A 19,924-nucleotide genomic window follows, 5' to 3' on the forward strand; every position below is an offset into this window, starting at 1 on the left:
ATTGAAGAACCATGAGGTGTGCAGAATTGATCATGGGGCAGAAAAATGGTGACAAAGTTAGAGATCACTAAGATTCAGAAGCGATGGAGAAGTGGACTTCAGTTCAGAAGAGTGAATTTCTGGCCAGAAAGCACACTGCAGCAAAATAAAAGCTGAAAAACCAGTAGGACAGTCATAAGCTCAGCAGTTAACAGCAGCAGTGGGTAATAGGCTATAGGCTAGGAAAAGTTACCTTAAAACTTAAGCAACTGAATAGAAAATCAGATTCACAGCAGCTGAACCTTGCAGTGTAGCCCAATGGAAAACTGTAGTCTTGATGTCCAGAGAAGTCCAGGAACTTGAAAGCCAAATTTGAGCAAAGATCCACTGCTCACTGATGAAAACAAAAACAGTTAGGTGGGACCAGGTAACTTTTAAACTTGCAGCTTGAAGTTGTATTTAGGGCTAAAATGCACCCATTATTGGTGCCAGGGTAACTTAAACAGATTGAGGGGAAAAGGCAAAGGATGGCAACGGATGGGCAAGGATAGAGTTGTACAGCAAAGGAGCTCCCTAGGGAGTTGCCAGCCCAGGAGCCATCCTGAAGCAGCGAATTATGAGTAGTCAGTCTTCCACATGTGAACTCTTGACATCTGATTTGCACAGTAGAGCCCAACATACCTACGAAGACTGGCATGAAGTTTAAAAGAGGAAGACTGGCACATGGAGGTCGCTTTCTTGAGAGAGGAACTATAAAACCCAAGAAAATTAAAACTAATGGTGATTGACAGAAATAAGCCATGCGTGACCAACATAAATTATATCAGTAATGCTTGTGATTTACATAGTCTTGTGGCACATGGTTTAATTTCTGTAATTCACAAGTACTTGTGTATGTAAATATTATTGGAACATTTTCTTACTAATTAAAGTGAGCCACAGTTTCAGTTTTTAATGTTTTTTTTAAAGTAACTGAAGTATAGCTTTTATTGTAGAGATGATCTTATCTCCTTGTTTGTGCTCAATACTTAACAATATTAATTGAAGAGTTGAATTTGAGAGCAATTATTCAACAATGTATCTGATTTTCTTTTTTTTAATGTTTTTCTTTTTTTCAGATCATTGTATTTCAATAGTGACTGGAGTCAATTCATGCAAAAAGAAACTTTCAAAGAGACCAGGGTATATGAGGAAATATGTTGAACAAAGGTTAAATCACCCTACTCTTGTTGGTGTCCACTTGGTATCACAACATGTCGAAAATGAAAGAAAGACTTGTACAGACTTGTCTTTTAATATTAATACATTGGAGGGACACTGCTTAAATAATAAGCACCTAAGGGAAAACAAAATTGCAGAACATCAAAATACAGTTTCAAATCACTTACCTGCCGAAAGTGCTGTAGTTGCAGCTTTCAGGCCAAATATGATCACGTTGGAAAGCATTCGGTGTTCTTCTGATTCTAACTGTCAGTGGACTGACAGTCGTGATGGCTCCTGTTACACTGGAATTAATACTTACTCCAAGCATTTGCCAACAGGCTGTCTACAGAAGAAGGATGCTTGCCTTACACAATGTAAAAAGGAAAAGGGTATTGATGTAAGCAAGCCACAAGCTGTTACTAGTCCAAATAAACAAGTGGATGGTGAAAATTTGCAAAGACTGCAGCCTTGGGACATAGATGAAGACATAGATTCAGCTAATGCCTTCATTTCAAGCTTCAGTTTCATACAAATGTCATTAAATTGTAGCAGTACTGGTGTTGATAGTCAAGATGAACGGCAGCAGAATGTATTTGTTTCAACTTTACAGTTTCCCAAAGCTGAGCCACAGGTGAGACAGTATGATGTCAGTACATTAGCAAGAAATCAGTTCTGCCCCAAACCTTTATGGGAAGATGTTGAGACTCCTTGTTTGCATGTGAGCCAAAGTGTTGACATTAAATGTGGCATGAACACAGAATCAAAGGACTTGCTCTCACTTGATATAGACATTCCATTTCTGTGTTCGGCTGATTCTTCTGATGGCTCTTCTGTTGGCTCATCTGTAACTTCAGGGTATGAAAGCAGCATCACTGCCTTTGACCAGAAATGTAATTCCTTACTGAGGAAGTATGAACCGATTCTTCAAGATTGCCTGCTTGAAAACAGAATGAAGTTAAAGGCTAGTATTATCAGAATACTCTAAATTGTTAATGTTCAATGTTGCGTGCACCATTATGTTATAAATGCAGTGGTAAGTTCTAAAACAAATTGTGTAGAGACTGTTGTATGAATTCACCAATGTCCTTCCTGTAAAGCATTGAACAAATGACCAAGAATGGTGATTTCAGGAGAATTTTGTTTGACAGAAGGCTAAATAATTCTTGAGTTATCATGGTTGGAAGAGTGATAGAAACAGCAGCTAACTGCTTTCTCTTCAAACTTCCATAGAGTGAATTGTAATTATCTATACATAAATTAAACTTCAGTGACTTATGTTTGTGTAGAATTAGTCTCAGTGGCAATTTCGAAAGAACTTACTAGTTTGTTATAGGAAAAGTAAAATTATTAGGTTTTATGGAGGTCTTGTGAGCAGTCAACATTTTCAAGAATTACTTATAGTTTACCTGAAAATAATTCTCTGCCTCATGTTTTGAAATGATTTGTAACATTGTATGTGGGGACACCATTGTCTAGTATATCCTAGCTGATTACATACAAGGCCTGATTGTGTGAGGCCCTTTACTCTGGTACATGCAAGACCCAGTTCTGAACTGCACCCATAGTTTTTCTTTCCCCCCACTTGTGATCAATTAGTCTTTACATTTCTATCCATGCCAGAAAGAAATATTTCCTTTGCTATTTGTTGTTGGTTTCATAACTGTGTAGTTCATTTTCAAGCAAAATCATGAATAGTCCCCCTCCCCCTATATTTGATAGTGTTGTTTTTGATTGGTCTGCAATAAGAGTTTTATCCTGGAAGATAATGGGCACATCTTAGTATCGACCTACAAAAGCACAGTTAGTGGGCAGACATTTTGGTTTCAGTTGACTCATCTTCAGCCTGTAGTCAATGCCAGCTCCCCATTCCTAAATACATATTTGGGGGGGAAAATTGCGGTCGGAGGCTTCCTTCGTACGAACGCCTCCGACCCCCCAAAAAATCTACGAGAGTACCTGGTGGTCCCAAAGGAATGTAGAGATTCCAGTCGGAGGCCTAGATTCGCCGCGCAGCACATGGGGAGATGTCTTTCAGGTACGTATACGGTGCAGCGCCTAAAATCGGAACCCTCGGGACCGAGGCCATTCTGGATTCTGGGCTTTTCCGGACTTTCGATTTGTTTTCTAACATCACGAATCCGGAAACACCCGAGCCGAAGTTCGGGTATTTCTGGATTTCGGAACGTTAGAAAGGGTGGCGGGGAGCGATTCCCGCCGAAGAGCTGTTCGGGCCATCCGGCCCTGCCAAGGAGGTTGTCACGGGTAGGCCGCGCCAAGTAAGATGTCGTCAGGCAGACCCCGCCAAGCAGGTTGGCGGACCATTGGGCCACACCGAGGAAAATGTCGTTAGGCAGGTCCCGTCGAGGAAGGTTGTCGGGCGGACCCCCGTTGAGGATGTTGTCGTGCGGCGGACCCCGCCAAAGATGTTGTCAGGCGGGCCGGCCCCGCCGAGGTTGTTGTCGGGCGGCGGGCTCTACCGAGGTTGTTGTTGGGCGGGGCCCCCGGAGGACGTGTTCGGGCGGGCCGGCCCTGCCAAGGTGTTCAGGTGGGCCCCGCCAAGGAGGTCGTCGGTTGGGCCGGCGAGGAGGCCCCGAGGTCGGGCAGCGGCGGGGGCGAGGTTGGCAGGGTTCTCGGGTCTGGATTCCGGAACATTTTACGGATTAACATAGAAACATAGAAAATAGGTGCGGGAGTAGGCCATTCGGCCCTTCGAGCCTGCACTACCATTCAATAAGATCATGGCTGATCATTCTCCTCAGTACCCCTTTTCTGCTTTCTATCCATACCCCTTGATCCCTATGGCCGTAAAGACCATATCTAACTCCCTCTTGAATAGATCCAATGAACTGGCATCAGCAACTCTCTGCGGTAGGGAATTCCACAGGTTAACAACTCTCTGAGTGAAGAGGTTTCTCCACATCTCAGTCCTAAATGGCTTGCCCCTTATCCTTAGACTCTGTCCCCTGGTTCTGGACTGCCCCAAAATCGGAAACATTCTTCCTACATCTAACCTGTCCAGTCCCATCAGAATTTTATATGTTTCTATGGAGATCTCCTCTCATCCTTCTAAACTCCAGTGAATACAGGCCCAGTCGATCCAGTCTCTCCTTATATGTCAGTCCTGCCATCCCGGGAATCAGTCTGGTGAACCTTCACTGCACTCCCTCAATAGCAAGAACGTCCTTCCTCAAATTAGGAGACCAAAACTGAACACGATATTCCAGGTGAGCCCTCACCAAGGCCCTGTACAACGCAGTAAGATCTTCCTGCTCCTATACTCAAATATGAAGGCCAACATACCATTTGCCGCCTTCACCGCCTGCTGTACCTGCATGCCAACTTTCAATGACTGATTAACCATGACACCCAGGTCTCTTGCACCTCCCCTTTTCCTAATCTGTCGCCATTCAGATAATATTCTGTCTTCATGTTTTTGCCCCCAAAGTGGATAACCTCACATTTATCCACATTATACTGCATCTTCCATGCATTTGCCCACTCACCTAACCTGCCCAAGTCACCCTGCAGCCTCTTAGCGTACTCCTCACAGCTCAAACTGCCACCCAGCTTAGTGTCCTCTGCAAACTTGGAGATATTACACTCAATTCCTTCATCTAAATCATTGATATATATTGTAAGTAGCTGGGGTCCCAGCACTGAGCCCTGCGGCACCCCACTAGTCACTGCCTACCATTCTGAAAAGGACCCGTTTATCCCGACTCTGTGCTTCCTGTCTGCCAACTTAGTTCTCTATCCACGTCTGTATGTTACCCCCAATACCATGTGCTTTAATTTTGCACACCAATCTCTTGCGTGCGGCCTTGTCAAAAGCCTTTTGAAAGTCCAAATACACCACATCCACTGGTTCTCCCTTGTCCACTCTACTAGTTACATCTCAAAAAATTCCAGAAGATTTGTCAAGCATGATTTCCCTTTCATAAACCCACGCTGACTTGGACTGATCCTGTCACTGCTTTCCAAATGCGCTGCTATTTCATCCTTAATGATTGATTCCAACATTTTCCCCACTACTGATGTTAAGCTAACTGGTCTATAATTATCCGTTTTTTCTCTCACTCCTTTTTTAAAAGGTGGTGTTACATTAGCTACCCTCCAGTCCATAGGAACTGATCCAGAGTCGATAGACTGTTGGAAAATGATCACCAATGCATCCACTATTTCGAGGGCCACTTCCTTGAGTACTCTGGGATGAAGACTATCGGGCCCTGGGGATTTGTCGGTCTTCAATCCCATCAATTTCCCTAACACAATTTCCTGACTAATAAGGATTCCCTTCAGTTCCTCCTCCTCACTAGACCCTCGGTCCCCTAGTGCTTCCAGAAGGTTATTTGTGTCTTCCTTCGTGAAGACAGAACCAAAGTATTTGTTCAACTGGTCTGCCATTTCTGTGTTCCCCATGAAAAATTCACCTGAATCTGACTGCAGGGGACCTACGTTTGTCTTCACTAATCTTTTTCTCTTCACATATCTATAGAAGCTTTTGCAGTCAGTTTTTATGTTCCCTGCAAGCTTCCTGTTATACTCTATTTTCCCCCTCCTTATTAAACCCTTTGTCCTCCTCTGCTGAATTCTAAATTTCTCCCAGTTCTCAGGTTTGCTGCTTTTTCTGGCCAATTTATATGCCTCTTCCTTGGATTTAACACTATCCTTAAATTCCCTTGTTAACCACCTTCCCCGTTTTATTCTTACTCCAGACAGGGATGTACAATTGTTAAAGTTCATCCATGTGATCTTTAAATGTTTGCCATTGCCTATCCACCGTCAACTCTGTAAGTATCATTTGCCAGTCTATTCTAGCCAATTCACATCTCATACCATCGAAGTTACCTTTCCTTAAGTTCAGGACTCTAGTCTCTGAATTAACTGTGTCACTCTCCATCTTAATAAAGAATTCTACCATATTATGGTCACTCTTCCCCAAGGGGCCTCGCACAACAAGATTGCTAATTAGTACTTTTTTATTGCACATCACCCAGTCTAGGATGGCCAGCCCTCTAGTTGGTTCCTAGAAACACTCCAGGAAATCCTCCTCCACCGTGTTGCTACCAGTTTGGTTAGCCCAATCTATATGTAGATTAAAGTCACCCATGATAACTACTGTTCCTTTATTGCACGCATCCCTAATTTCTTGTTTGATGCTGTCTCCAACCTCACTACTACTGTTTGGTGGTCTGTACACAACTCCCACTATCGTTTTCTGTCCTTTGGTATTCCGGAGCTCCACCCATACGGATTCCACATCATCCAAGCTAATGTCCTTCCTTACTATTGCGTTAATTTCCTCTTTAACCAGCAACATTACCCCACCTCCTTTTCCTTTCTGTCTATCCTTCCTGAATGTTGAATACCCCTGGATGTTGAGTTCCCAGCCTTGGTCACCTTGGAGCCATGTCTCCGTGATGCCAATTATATCATATTCATTAATTGCTGCCTGTGCAGTTAATTCGTCCACCTTATTATGAATACTCCTCGCATTGAGACACAGAGCCTTCAGGCTTGTCTTTTTAACACACTTTGTCCTTTTGGAATTTTGCTGTAATGTGGCCCTTTTGATTTTTGCCTTGGGTTTTTCTGCCCTCCACTTTTACTTTTCTTCTTTCTATCTTTTGCTTCTGCCCCCATTCTACTTCCCTCTGTGTCCCTGCATGGATTCCCATCCCCCTGTAATATTAGTTTAACTCCTCCCCAAAGCACTAGCAAACACTCCCCCCTGGGACATTGATTCCGGTCCTGCCCAGGTGCAGACCGTCCGGTTTGTACTGGTCCCACCTACCCCAGAACCGGTTCCAATGCCCTAGGAATTTGAATCCCTCCCTTCTGCACCCCGCCTCAAGCCACGTATTCATCTGAGCTATCCTGCGATTCCTACTCTGACTAGCTCGTGGCACTGGTAGCAATCCTGAGATTACTACCTTTTGAGGTCCTACTTTTTAATTTAACTCCTAGCTCTCTAAAGTCAGCTTTAGGACCTCATCCCATTTTTTACCTATTTCGTTGGTACCTCTATGTACCACGACAACTCGCTGTTCACTGTCCCCCTCCAAAATGTCCTGCAACTGCCCCGAGACATCCTTGACCCTTGCACCAGGAAGGCAACATACCATCCTGGAGTCTCGATTCTGGACGAACCTGTCACCAATCGGTCCGGTGTCCGGATTATGTAATATTACGGACTCCAGAACTCCGGATTCTCGACGCTGCACGCTGTCACGTGGGCCTGGACCACCAATCACTATACAGTATTCTTATTGCTAAAAATGGGAGCTCTGTTTGTACAGACACCCATTACTATCAATGAGATAAAACACTAAACCACAGCATAATAAATAAATAAAATACCTGACATGTTTAAAATTAATTGAAATTAAATGTTTTAGAAAAAAAATATTTTTTGGAATATTTTTTAACATATTTTAGTAGTAGTAAAAATAAACTTACCTTAATGGACAGGGTTTTTAATATAAAAATGAGTGTTTAAATTTAATTTTTATCTGTTTTAAAACTCTTATGCTGGTAAAAGGTAAGCTATGCACCTGCTTTTAACCAGGTGTAAAAATTTGAAGGACATTCGAAGGGCATGAGTTAGGCAAATAGCCCAATCTCTCCCGCATGGATTTCTTTCTCCCGGGGAAGCGGAGGATCTGTCAAGATCGGAAAACCGGTTTTCAGCGCATGCGCATTGCGCCCTGAAAACCAGCTTTTGCGAGGCCTTGCCGGGAATGGCGCACTTCGTACCCACCCGGCAAGGCCGGAATTTTCGGCCCAATAAAAATTAAACATCCTTCCCAGTAACTGATACCTGTTTACACTGTCTTCTGTTCTTTTTAAAAAGAGTAAATAAAATTGCCTCATTGCTAGAATCATATTCCAACTACAATTATATCTAATTTTGATTGTTCCACAAACCAGCTTCAAGTCAGACAGAAAATTAAACATTAACACTGAGATATGCCAGGAATGCTCCAGTAATGAAGTAGTGGCTGAACAGTGCTTTGTGCTGCCTCGAATATCATTGAGACAATGAGGCTGTCCAATTTCTTGGAGGCACTTTGTGTACTTGAAGCCCGATGGGTCACATTGGGTTAAATTTGTGCAGAACCAAACTCTCTGAATTGACTACTGCCATACTTCATCCATAAGCAGATCTGACACTTGTGCCATAGAAATCTTAGAGCTTTCTGCACAACATCTTCTGGGGGCTCAGGAGCAAAATCAAGTTGTACAATGTGACTAGCTGGTATCGTGAACATCTAGCACCTGCCACTAAAGGGAGATTTTATCTCTGCAATGTGTCAGAAATAATACATATGTTTAGGATTTTGTTATACTTGGTGCATATTTATCTATGTGTATTTTATATATGTATCTCACGCATATCTAGTTTCAGATCTTTCCTTTTCATCATAAAAGATCTAGAGATGCATGCATGTTGAAGTTTGTATATGGTAAACTTCACTATTCCCAAAGAATTCATCTTTGAAACGTTCAAATATGCTCCGTTGCTTCTGTTCTAGCTTTTACCTTATGACTTTTTCTGTTTTAATCATCTGTAGCTTCAGTCTTTGATCCTAAAGCTACAGAAACTTCAGAAGAAGGCTGTACAGGAAGATGATTATGAGAAAGGTGAGCTCTTGTTGGATTTTCTCGTAATTGATAATTGCATTATTCTAAAATGTTGCTCTGAATTGTGTCCTTTTTGAGAACATGAGCTGAATTCCCTCAATGATTAGGACTGGAAAGTTCAGTGTCCTATTGTGCTGATGCATAAATGAGTCATGAATATAATGTTGAGATGGGATACATGCCTATGATGCTCCATAAGGCAAACTGCTGATTTTGATTCACCTCTAATGAGAGGAAGTTGGGGGTTTCTGTTTTGCTATGACTGTTCCCAACTCAGCAGTATATCCCACTCGATTTATTTTAGTTTCTCCCTCATTCTATTGTTTGCTTTCTTGAAATCATATACTTCTGTCCTGGCCTTTACTGCCTCTGATTGTCAAATCTCAAATTTAATTATATTATGATTACCCATCTTTCACGATTCTGTTATATCTAAATTGTGTCTACCTTCCTGATTGAATCTATTCTAGATGTGAATATTCCCAGATGAGTATTACACTGCATCTGGAAGAGTCTTGTGGCACATTTAGATTCTGTCACCACAATTCCATTTGGCTATTCCAGTTAATATTGGATTGGTTGAAGTCACCTATTATTACAAATTTATTAGTTGTACATTCTCCTGTGAGCTAGAAAATAATGTTGCCTTGCTTCACTTGTCCTGGATGCCTGTAGCAATCCCCAATTGTTAACTTAGTCCTCTAACAATTTTTTTTCGCAACCAAACTATTTAATTTGTTTCCCTTCCTCTAAAATATTTTCAGTTTCCTTTATATCCCGATTATCTTGCACATTGTTCTCCTTTCTCATCATTTGTATCTTTCTGAACAACCTATATTGCTAAATATTCTTCACTCCCATCTTCTGCGTTAAGCCATGTTTAGATAGTCACTGTTGCTTCCAGTTTCAACATTTTGGGGTCAAGTTTCGGGCCGCGGCTAGAACAGCGCAGCCCCGCGAGCCACGCCTGATTTCCGCGCTCAAAACCGCGCCTAAAACTTACCTTGGTATTCTCCCCACTGCTGGAACATTCTAGGCCCTCTGCGCAGCACAAGCTATGGGGGCGGAGCCAGGTCTCGGCGCTGAAAACAGTGCCGGGACCTCTGCACATGCGCGCGACAGTGGCGCGCAGGTGCAGCAGCTCCAGGCGCCCGAAACTGTGTGGGAGGGGCCCGAAGAAAGCCGCCTCTAGCCCTGGCCCAATGGGCTCACCGGGACGGCGAAGATCTGACTGGACCTCCCTCTTCTTCAGCTCCTGCTCCGGCTCCCACCAACCCCCGTTCAGCTCCCGCTCCCGCTCCCGGTCCGGCGCTTCCCCCCCCCAGCTCCCGCTCCGCTCCGGCTCCTCCCCCACCCCCCTTCAGGTCCGGTCCGCTCCTCTCTTCCCCACACCCCCCCCCACATCTTCGGCGGGGCAAGCCCCACCCGAAGTCTTCGGCCCGGCTCGTTCAGCTCCCCCCTCCCTCTCCTCTCCCTCCCTCCCTCTCCTCCCCCCTCCCTCCCTCCCTCCCTCTCCTCCCTCCCTCTCCTCCCTCCCTCCCTCCCTCCCTCCCTCCCCTCCCTCCCTCCCTCCCTCTCCTCCCTCCCTCCCTCTCCTCCCCCCTCCCTCCCTCCCTCTCCTCCCTCCCTCTCCTCTCCCCCTCCCTCCCTCCCTCCCTCTCCTCCCTCCCTCCCTCCCTCCCTCTCCTCCCCCCTCCCTCCCTCTCCTCCCCCCTCCCTCCCTCTCCTCCCCCCTCCCTCCCTCTCCTCCCTCCCTCCCTCCCTCCCTCTCCTCCCTCCCTCTCCTCCCTCCCTCTCCTCCCTCCCTCCCTCCCTCTCCTCCCTCCCTCCCTCTCCTCCCTCCCTCCCTCCCTCTTCTCTCCTCCCTCCCTCCCTCCCTCCCTTTCCTCTTCCCCCCCCTCCCTCCCTCCCTTTCCTCTTCCCCCCCCCTCCCTCCCTCCCTTTCCTCCCCCTCTCCTCCCTCCCCCTCTCCTCCCTCCCTCCCCCTCTCCTCCCTCCCTCCCCCTCTCCTCCCTCCCTCCCCCTCTCCTCCCTCCCTCCCCCTCTCCTCCCTCCCTCCCCCTCTCCTCCCTCCCTCCCCCTCTCCTCCCTCCCTCCCCCTCCTCCCTCCTCTCCCTCTCCTCTCCTCCCTCCCCCCCCTCTCCTCTCCTCCCTCCCCTCTCCTCTCCTCTCCTCCCTCCCCCTCCTCTCCTCCCTCCCCCTCCTCTCTCCCACCCTCCCACCTTCCTTCCTCCTGGCAAAACAGGTGTAAGTGGCCGGACACGCCCCCTTCTGGGAAAAAAAAAATAGTTTTAAAATTAAACTGTTCTAACTCACTAGAACTGGAGCAAACTAAATGCCAAGAATTGCAATTTCTAAGATACTCCATTCTAAACTAGTTGCTCCAAAAAAATAGGAGCAACTCAGGCTGAAACTTGACCCCTTTATTTCTAATGTTCCTAATTATTGATTAAAGGCACTTAATTTATGTGCTGGGACTTTTCCCTTGGGTCCCCAGACTCTGCCTCTTCCCACCCGCCAGTCTTCACATTCCTGTTGGAATCAGCCAGAAGTCAGCATTCCCACATTTAAGTGACGCTCAAGAGTTAAAATTGCCTAAGCCTCACAATGATGCTGTCATGGAGATTTGTCGCCCGCACAGTGCAAACCTGTCCCAAGTTAAAATCGATGCTTCTTAGTGGACACATCCTAGATCATTCACATTCTCACTGGTTCGTACTGGTGACTTATGCAGTTGTGCAGATATCACACTGAACTACAAATGCTGAGATCATATAATGTAAACTGATGAAACTTAGCAACAAAGGGCACACAAAATGCACATAGGGCAATCATTAATCTGACCTGCTGTGGCAGCCACCCCTGCAGGGCTCCATTCTACTTTGGTTTTATTTTGTTTTGAGACTTCTATAATTCTTGGTTCTAGACATCTGGACTGCTGTTGATTATGGCACTGGAGTCTTGCCTCGCCAATACTGCTGAGTTATCTACACATAGCTTTAGAAGCTAAGTTCGCTATTCTAGTAGTGGAATATATTTAGTTAACTATTTCTTTAGCTTAAACTATAATTGCTTTGTGGAACTGTGCTGTGCAGTTATGTCTGATTTGCTTTTGATAATTTGCACACTGACATAAACAACTGTGGAGCAGATCAGTGTTAAATCTTAATTTGCAGTCTCATTTTTATTATTGTAAAGAGACTTGTTTTAATTTACAAAGAATATCATTTGTCTCAATAGCTTTAAAATTATAATTTGATTTTGCGATAGCTGACAAGTTCAACAAGAAGTTAGCAGAGTTGAAAAGGGAGAAGAGTTCCTTAAAGTTCCAGCTGCCTTCCTACCATCCTTGTATTGCAAGATTTCTACAAAAAGTTGAACTTCAAGCACAAGTTGCTGAGCACCAGAATTTTTGTATCTTAAATAAGTATGTACATTACTCTATTATCTGAATGCAAAGCAAAACTGGAAATAAAAGTCAGTGTATATAAAGGGAGAAGGAAATTCTGAGGGGAGTGCTTTTTATAGAATAAATTAATTATACCAGAAATGTCTTTTTTTTAGATATATATTTTATTGCTACCATTGGAACCCATGGGTAGGCTCTCCCTCTCTGTTGGGTTTCTCTGATGACACTAATTATAAGGAGGCTCTCTGAATCCCAGAGCAGCTCCATTGCAAGCAGAGCACGCTGACCCTTGCCATTCCAGACTAGTAGCTAGGGCCTAGAACATAGTACACATGTCCTTCCATATCCTGAGGTTACAGAGCTCTAACACAAATCGTCTTAGCACCAACACACATACTGTAAGCAATGGGGACTGTATATGCACATTAATGGGCACGTAGTGTTATATATGTGGACTTGTATTTACTCTGTACAGCCACCAGAGGGCTCATTCCCCGGAGTCCCAAGGGATCCCATAATCCCTTGGGAGCACAGGTATCTAAGAAGGCTTCACAGGTTGGAGCAGCACTCTGGAGACTTGTAATAAAAGACTAAGGTCACACTTTACTTTGAGCTCACAGTGTTCAGTCTGACTCTTTCTCCATACACAACACATAGGTTTAAATTTTGTGTGATCCTCAAGGCTCTTTAGTATGCACCTTATGCAACCCATAAAGACAAAAAGCTTAGAGACGCCTAGTTTAGTTGAAGATCACTAGGTTCTGAGAGAGGGAGAGAGAGCGCGTGTGTCCCGGTCAAAAATTGTATTTATATCACGCCTTTCACAACATCGGGACATTCCAAAGAGCTACACAGCCAATTATGTACTTTTGAAGTGTAGTCACTGTTATAATGTAGGAAATGCAGCAGTCCAATTTGTGTACAGCAAGGTCCCACAATAAGCACTGTGATAATTACCAAATGATCATTTTTTAGGTGTTGGTTGAGGGATAAATATTGGCCAGAACACCTGTGAGAACTCGTTGCTTTTCTTTGAAATAAGGCCATGGGATCTTTTACATTCACCTGAGAGGGTATATTCATTAAAATCACTTGAGCTTTAAAAAAAATTGCAATGTATATGTGCCTTGGTATAACCTGAGCTGCATGAGTGTGAAAATTGTTCTTTTAGATATTAGTAGTTTCCCTGCACTTCAAATTCTGTTCTTCTTGACTAACCTGTAAGTCAGATCAATCAAGCCGATGAAGTCTTGGCAACTCTCTCTTATTTTTACTTAAGTTTCTTACTCCCTGGTTTGCCCTGTTTGAATTTTATGAATCTGGATGTTTGTAAAGGAATATTCTTAAAGCTGCTGCCTCATTAATGGATAAAATCTTTAATTAACAAGATCTGTTGGTAACAGTAGTTTGAGATATAAGTAAGTTAATGGGAACATTAATTTAAACTTTATATGTGATCCACAGGATCCTAGTTGAACACCTAGACTGACATGAAGACAAAAAACATGGACACTCCTGCTCTAGTTTAACTTGCCCGTACCCTGTTGAAGTGTTTCCAATGTTTTGTCCAGCTTCTTGGGTGAAATCAACAACAAAACTTGTATTTATATAGAGCATTTAACATAGTAAAACGTCCCAAGGTGCTTCACAGGAGTATTATAAGTCAAAAATTTAATACCGAGCCACATAAGGAAAATTAGGACAGGTGAGCAAAAGCTTGGTCAAAGAGGTAGGTTTTAAGGTGCATCATAAAGGAGGAAAGAAAGGTAGAGAGGTTTAGGCAGGGAATTCCATAGCTTTGGACCTAGGCAACAGAAGGCACGGCCACCAATGGCTGAGCGATTATAATATGGGTTGAGGAGGATTCTAGCGATGACTTCCCCAGTGGTTGATAACAGGGAGATTCCTCTATAGTTGCCACAGTCGGACTTATCCCCTTTTTTAAAGATGGTCACGATTACTGCATATGAGATCTCCCGGCATGCTCTCCTCCTTGCAGACGAGAGAGATGAGGTCATGCATTCGTGCCAATAGTGCCTCTCCGCCATATTTTAGCACCTCAACGGGGATTCCATCCATTCCCATAGCTGGCTGACGACTTTTTCTACCCATGCAGGGCTGGGGTTTTGCTGAGGTGGTGGCGGGTAGCATGCTGCGGGATGAAGTCGAGGACGCTTGAGTCAAAGGCAGAGTCTCGATTGAGGAGATCGTCAAAGTGCTCCTTCCCGCGGGCCCTGACTGCCTCGGTGTCCTTGATGAGTGTCTCCCCGTTCTTGGGCAGCAGTGGGGTGGGGCCTTGGGTGTTTGGGCCGTCTTGACTCCAAGTCATAGTCAACGTCTTCACTGAGGCGTATGAAAGTATGGGCCTTACACTAAACATCCGGAAGACAAAGGTCCTCCACCAGCCCATCCACGCCACACATGATTACCCCCCCAGTCATCAAGATCCACGGCATGGCCCTGGACAATGTGGACCACTTCCCATACCTCGGGAGCCTCTTATCAACAAGAGCAGACATTGACGACGGGATTCAGCACCACCTCCAGTGCAGCCTTTGGTCGGCTTTGGAAAAGAGTGTTTGAAGATCAGGCCCTCAAATCTGCCACCAAGCTCATGGTCTACAGGGTTATAGTGATACCTGCCCTCCTGTATGGCTCAGAGACATGGACCATGTACAGTAGACATCTCAAATAGCTGGAGAAATACCACCAACGATGTCTCCGCAAGATCCTGCAAATCCCCTGGGAGGACAGACGCACCAATGTTAGTGTCCTCGACCAGGCCAGCATCCCCAGCATTGAAGCACTGACCACACTCGACCAGCTCTGCTGGGCAGGCCACATTGTTCGCATGCCTGACACAAGACTCCCAAAGCAAGCACTCTACTCGAAACTCCTACACGGCAAGCGAGCCCAAGGTGGGCAGGGGAAACGTTTCAAGGACACTCTCAAAGCCTCCTTGATAAAATGCAACATCCCCACCAACACCTGGGAGTCCCTGGCCAAAGACCGCCCTAAGTGGAGGAAGAGCACCCGGGAGGGCGTTGAGCACCTCGAGGGCGTCGCCGAGACCAAGCGCAGGCAGTGGAAGAAGTGTGCCACAAACTAGTCCAACCAACCCTTTCCTTCAACGACTGTCTGTCCCACCTGTGACAGAGACTGCGGTTCTCGTATTGGACAGTTCAGTCACCTGAGAACTCATTTTTAGAGTGGAAGCAAGTCTTCCTCGATTCCGAGGAACCGCCTATGATGATGATGATCTGGGATGCTCAAGAGGGCAGAATTAAAGCAGCGCAGATATCTTGGGGAGCGAGCAGGGTTCTGGAGCTGGAGATTACAGAGATAGAGCGGGATGAGGCCATGGAAGGGTTTGAAAACAAGGATGAGAATTTTGAAATCGAGTCGTTGCTGAACTGGGAGCTAGTGTAGGTCAGCGAGCACAGGGGTGATAGGTGAGCGGGACTTGGTGCGAGTTAGGACACAGGCAGCTGAGTTTTGGATGACCTCAAGTTTACGTAGGGTCGAATGTGGGAGGTCAGCCAGGAGTGCGTTGGAATAGTAATCTGGTGAAACTGTCTGAGAGGCATAAACTTAAGCAGTCAATCAATAGCTGACATTTAAACATTGGCTCTCTGCCATTTTCTAACATAATAACTTTAGGATTTTGGGTATGCTTGTGTTTCATGTGCAAATCCTATGCATTTAAAGAATGTATTTTTTAAATAGTTTGACATTTCGCAAATGTATGTTTAGCAATGCAGGTCGTTTCTTACTGAAAAGTGCTGAAGATAAATACTCAGATTCAAATCCTGATAACCTACAGATGTCCTGGTCAAGGAGAAGCCGGCTTATTCAAGATAGACAACAGTTACAGGTATGTGATGAATTGTATATACTAACATAGTTAATGTCTTTTTATTTGAATATTACCACTAAAGTAAATTATATAATTAATTCATTGTTTTTACATAAGCAAACTATGCCCCCTAGTTCTAGATTCCCCCATGAGGGGAAACATCCTCTCTGCATCTACCCTGTCAAGCCCCATCAGAATCTTACATGTTTCAATAAGATCAGCTCTCATTCTTCTAAACTCCAAGATTATAGGCCCAACCTGCTCAACCTTTCTCCATATGACAACCCCTTCATCTCCGGAATCAACCTCTGAACTGCCTCCAATGCAAGTATATCCTCCCTTAAATAAGGAGACCAAAACTGTACTCCAGGTGTGGTCTCACCAATGTCCTGTACAGTTGGAGAAGGACTTCCCTACTTTTATACTCCATGCCCCTTGCAATAAAGGCCAGCATTCCATTTGCCTTTCTGATTATTTGCTGTACCTGCATGCTAACGTTTTGCATTTCATGTACAAGAACCCCCAGATCCCTCTGTACTACAGCATTTTGTAATCACTCCCCATTTAAATAATAATTAGCTTTTTAATTTTTCCTACCAAAGTGGATAACATTATAGTCCATCTGCCAAATTTTTGCCCACTCACTGAGCCTATCTATATCCCTTTGTAGATTCTATGCGTCCTCCTCACAACTTGCTTTCCCACCTATTTTTGTATCATCAGAAAATGTGGCTATGTTACACTCAGTCCCTTCATCCAAGTGATTACTATAGATTGTAAATAATTGAGGCCCAGCACTGATCCCTGTGGCACCTCACTAGTTAGTTTGCCAACCTGAAAATGAACCATTTATCCCGACTTTCTGTTTTCTGTTAGTTAGCCAATCCTCTATCCACGCTAATATATTACCCCCAATCCTGTGAGCTCTTATCTTGTGCAGTAACCTTTTGTATGGTACCCTATCCAATGCTTTCTGGAAATCCAAATATACAACATCAACTGGTTCTCCTTTATCCACCCTGCTCATTACATAAGAAGATAAGAACATAAGAAATAGGAGCAGGAGTAGGCCATACGGGCCTTCGAGCCTGCTCCGCCATTCAATAAGATCATGACTGATCTGATCATGGACTCAGCTCCACTTCCCTGCCCGCTCCCCATAACCCCTTATCCCCTTATCGTTTAAGAAACTGTCTATTTCTGTCTTAAATTTATTTAATGTCTCAGCTTCTACAGCTCTCTGAGGTATCCTCAAAGAACTCCAGCAAATTTGTCAAACATGATTTCCCTTTCCTAAAACCATGCTGACTCTGCTTGACTGCATTATGATTTTCTAAATGTCCTACTACTATTTCCTTAATGATGGACTCCAGCATTTTCCCAATGACTGATATTAAGCTAACTGATCTATAGTTTCCTGCTTTCTGTCTCCCTCCTTTCTTAAATAGGGGCATTACATTTGCGGTTTTTCAATTCGCTTGGACCTCTCCAGAATCCAGGGAATTTTGTTAGATTACAACCAATGCATCCACTATCTCTGCAGCCACTTCTTAGGACCCTAGGATGCATGCCATCAGGTCCAGGGGACTTGTCCACCTTTAGTCCCATTAGTTTGCCTAGTACTTTATCTCTAGTGATAGTGATTGTATTAAGTTTCCCCCCACCCCGCAATAGCCCTTTGATTATCTATTATTATTGGGATGCTTTTAGTGTCTTCTACCATGAAGACCGACTACAAAATATTTGTTCAAAGTCTCTGCCATTTCCCTATTTCCCATTATTAATTCTCCAGTCTCATCCTCTAAGGGACCAACGTTTACTTTAGCTACTCGTTTCCTTTTTATATACCTGTAGAACTCTTACTGTCTGTTTTTATGGTAACATCTTTGAAATTTATATTTATGAAATGGTTGTACTGTATACATATTTTTGAAAGTATAAATTGCAATATTACGCAGTACATAATAGACATGTATTGTAATTATAAATAAACAATAAAAGTGGTGTAAGTGAAGTACAGTCAGTTCTGCATCACCTCAGTGCCCAAAGAAAGTGGAACTGTGCGTGTGTGTGGTTAAGTGCCAACTTCCTCAACATGGTCTTGCATCTCTTGCCTAAGTATGCTTTAAGTGATTTCACATCTGAATTCCACTGCAAAGTTTGTGTCTATATGAAATCAAATCAAAACTTGCATTTATATAGCACCTTTAAACATAGTAAATCATCCTAAAACGCTTCACAGGAGCATTACCAAACAAAATTTGACGCGAGGCACATGAGATTTTAGGGCAGATGACCAAAAGCTTGATCAAAGAGGTAGTTAAGGACCGTCTTAAAGGAGGAAAGGGAGGCGATAGGTTTAGGGATGGAATTCTAGAAGTTAGGGCCTAGGCAGCTGAAAGCACGGCCGCCAATGGTGGAACGATTAAAAGCGGATGTGCAAGAGGCCAGAATTGGAGAAAGACAGAGAGACCTCGGAGGGTTGTCAGGTTGGAGGAGGTTACAGAAATAAGGAGGAGCGAGACTATGGAGAGATTTAAAAACCAGGATGAGAATTTTAAAGTTGAGGTATTGCTGGACCAGGCACCAATGTAGGTCAACGAGCACAGGAGTGATGGGTGAACAATATCAGCTAGCATGGGGGCCAGGAAGAGAACAACAACTACTTATAGTATTTATATAGCACCTTTACTGTCCCAAGGAAATTGGTGGGATTAGGGTCGAGGGAGTAGGAGGTGGGTCTCATGGACAAGATGAGCTTGGAGAGGGCATGAGGGAAAATAAGAGAGAAACTAGAGAAAGATCCAAGGCTAGGGCATAGGGGAAATCTTAGGCAGTTAGCCCGGTGTGCTAGGGGAAGGGAGGGAAGCGTCAAAGGCAACTGAGCTCAATCTTCGTAACAAAAGTCCATGAGCTCTGCACACTTGTTGGGGGTGAGGATGGAGAAGGCAGGGGACAACGGTTTAACAAGGTGGTTTGTATGGAGAAGTGAAGCTTGGGATTATCTTTGCATTGCAGGGTAATCCTGGAACAGTGAGCAGTTTTGGCAGAGGAGCAGAACCTGATAGTGCTTTATGTGTTCCAGGCAACTCTGGCAATGAATGGCTAAACCAGTTGTCCATCACAAACATTCCAGTCTGCATCCCTTGGACTTAAAGGAGCAGAGATGAGGGCCCTACCAGGGAGATCAACCAGGGTGAGAGAGAGTAATGGTTTTAATGGGGATTAGGGCATCAAAGGTAGCGGCGAGGGTGTGTGAGCAGATCGGTAGCTGCAGAAATATTGTGGTGAATGGAGGTCCAAAGGCTGTAAAGTTGGGAACTTGAAAGTGCAGTTGTAAGTAACTTGGGGAAGTGTTTTTTCCAGGGTGGTCACAGAAGGAAGTGGGAAGGGAAAAATGAGCGGCGAAGGACACAAGGAAGTGATCAAAGATGGCCTTTTCTGTGATTGACACCATCGGAATAGTGAGGCCACGTGACTGCTTTACAAAACTTTACAGTATAACTGGGCTATAATCCTATCAGGATGTACATTTAAAGAACAGTTATGATACACAGTTTGTGTCTGTGCAAAATCATTTTGCCTTTGCATCAATGTTAATATACATCCTGAATAATTTCTTGGAAATGTCAGGTCAAGCAGCATCTGTGAAGAGGAAGCAGAGTTAACATTTCGGGTCGATGATGAAGGGTCACAGACCCAAAAAACGTTAACTCTGCTTCCTCTCCACAGATGCTGCCTGACCTACTGACATTTCCATCATTTTCTGTTTTTTTCCAGATTCCAGCATCTGCATTATTTTGCCTTTTATTACTGAATAATTTCTTGTTAAG

The 19,924-nt window shown here is 44.2% G+C and overlaps 1 protein-coding gene across 2 annotated transcripts in view; it reads left to right on the forward strand.

The window, feature by feature from the left end:
• Window positions 1–19,924, forward strand: part of disc1 (DISC1 scaffold protein) — a 199,423-nt gene that overhangs the window by 48,025 nt on the left and 131,474 nt on the right. For both annotated transcript variants that reach the window (XM_070884674.1, XM_070884675.1), the window contains exons 2-5: window positions 1,098–2,143; window positions 8,757–8,826; window positions 12,097–12,253; window positions 15,989–16,109. In XM_070884674.1, coding sequence (XP_070740775.1) covers window positions 1,098–2,143; window positions 8,757–8,826; window positions 12,097–12,253; window positions 15,989–16,109 — 1,394 coding nt within the window. The remainder of the gene's footprint in view (window positions 1–1,097; window positions 2,144–8,756; window positions 8,827–12,096; window positions 12,254–15,988; window positions 16,110–19,924) is intronic.

This window comes from Pristiophorus japonicus, chromosome 7 (assembly GCF_044704955.1).
Source record: "Pristiophorus japonicus isolate sPriJap1 chromosome 7, sPriJap1.hap1, whole genome shotgun sequence".
NCBI lineage: Eukaryota > Metazoa > Chordata > Chondrichthyes > Pristiophoridae > Pristiophorus > Pristiophorus japonicus.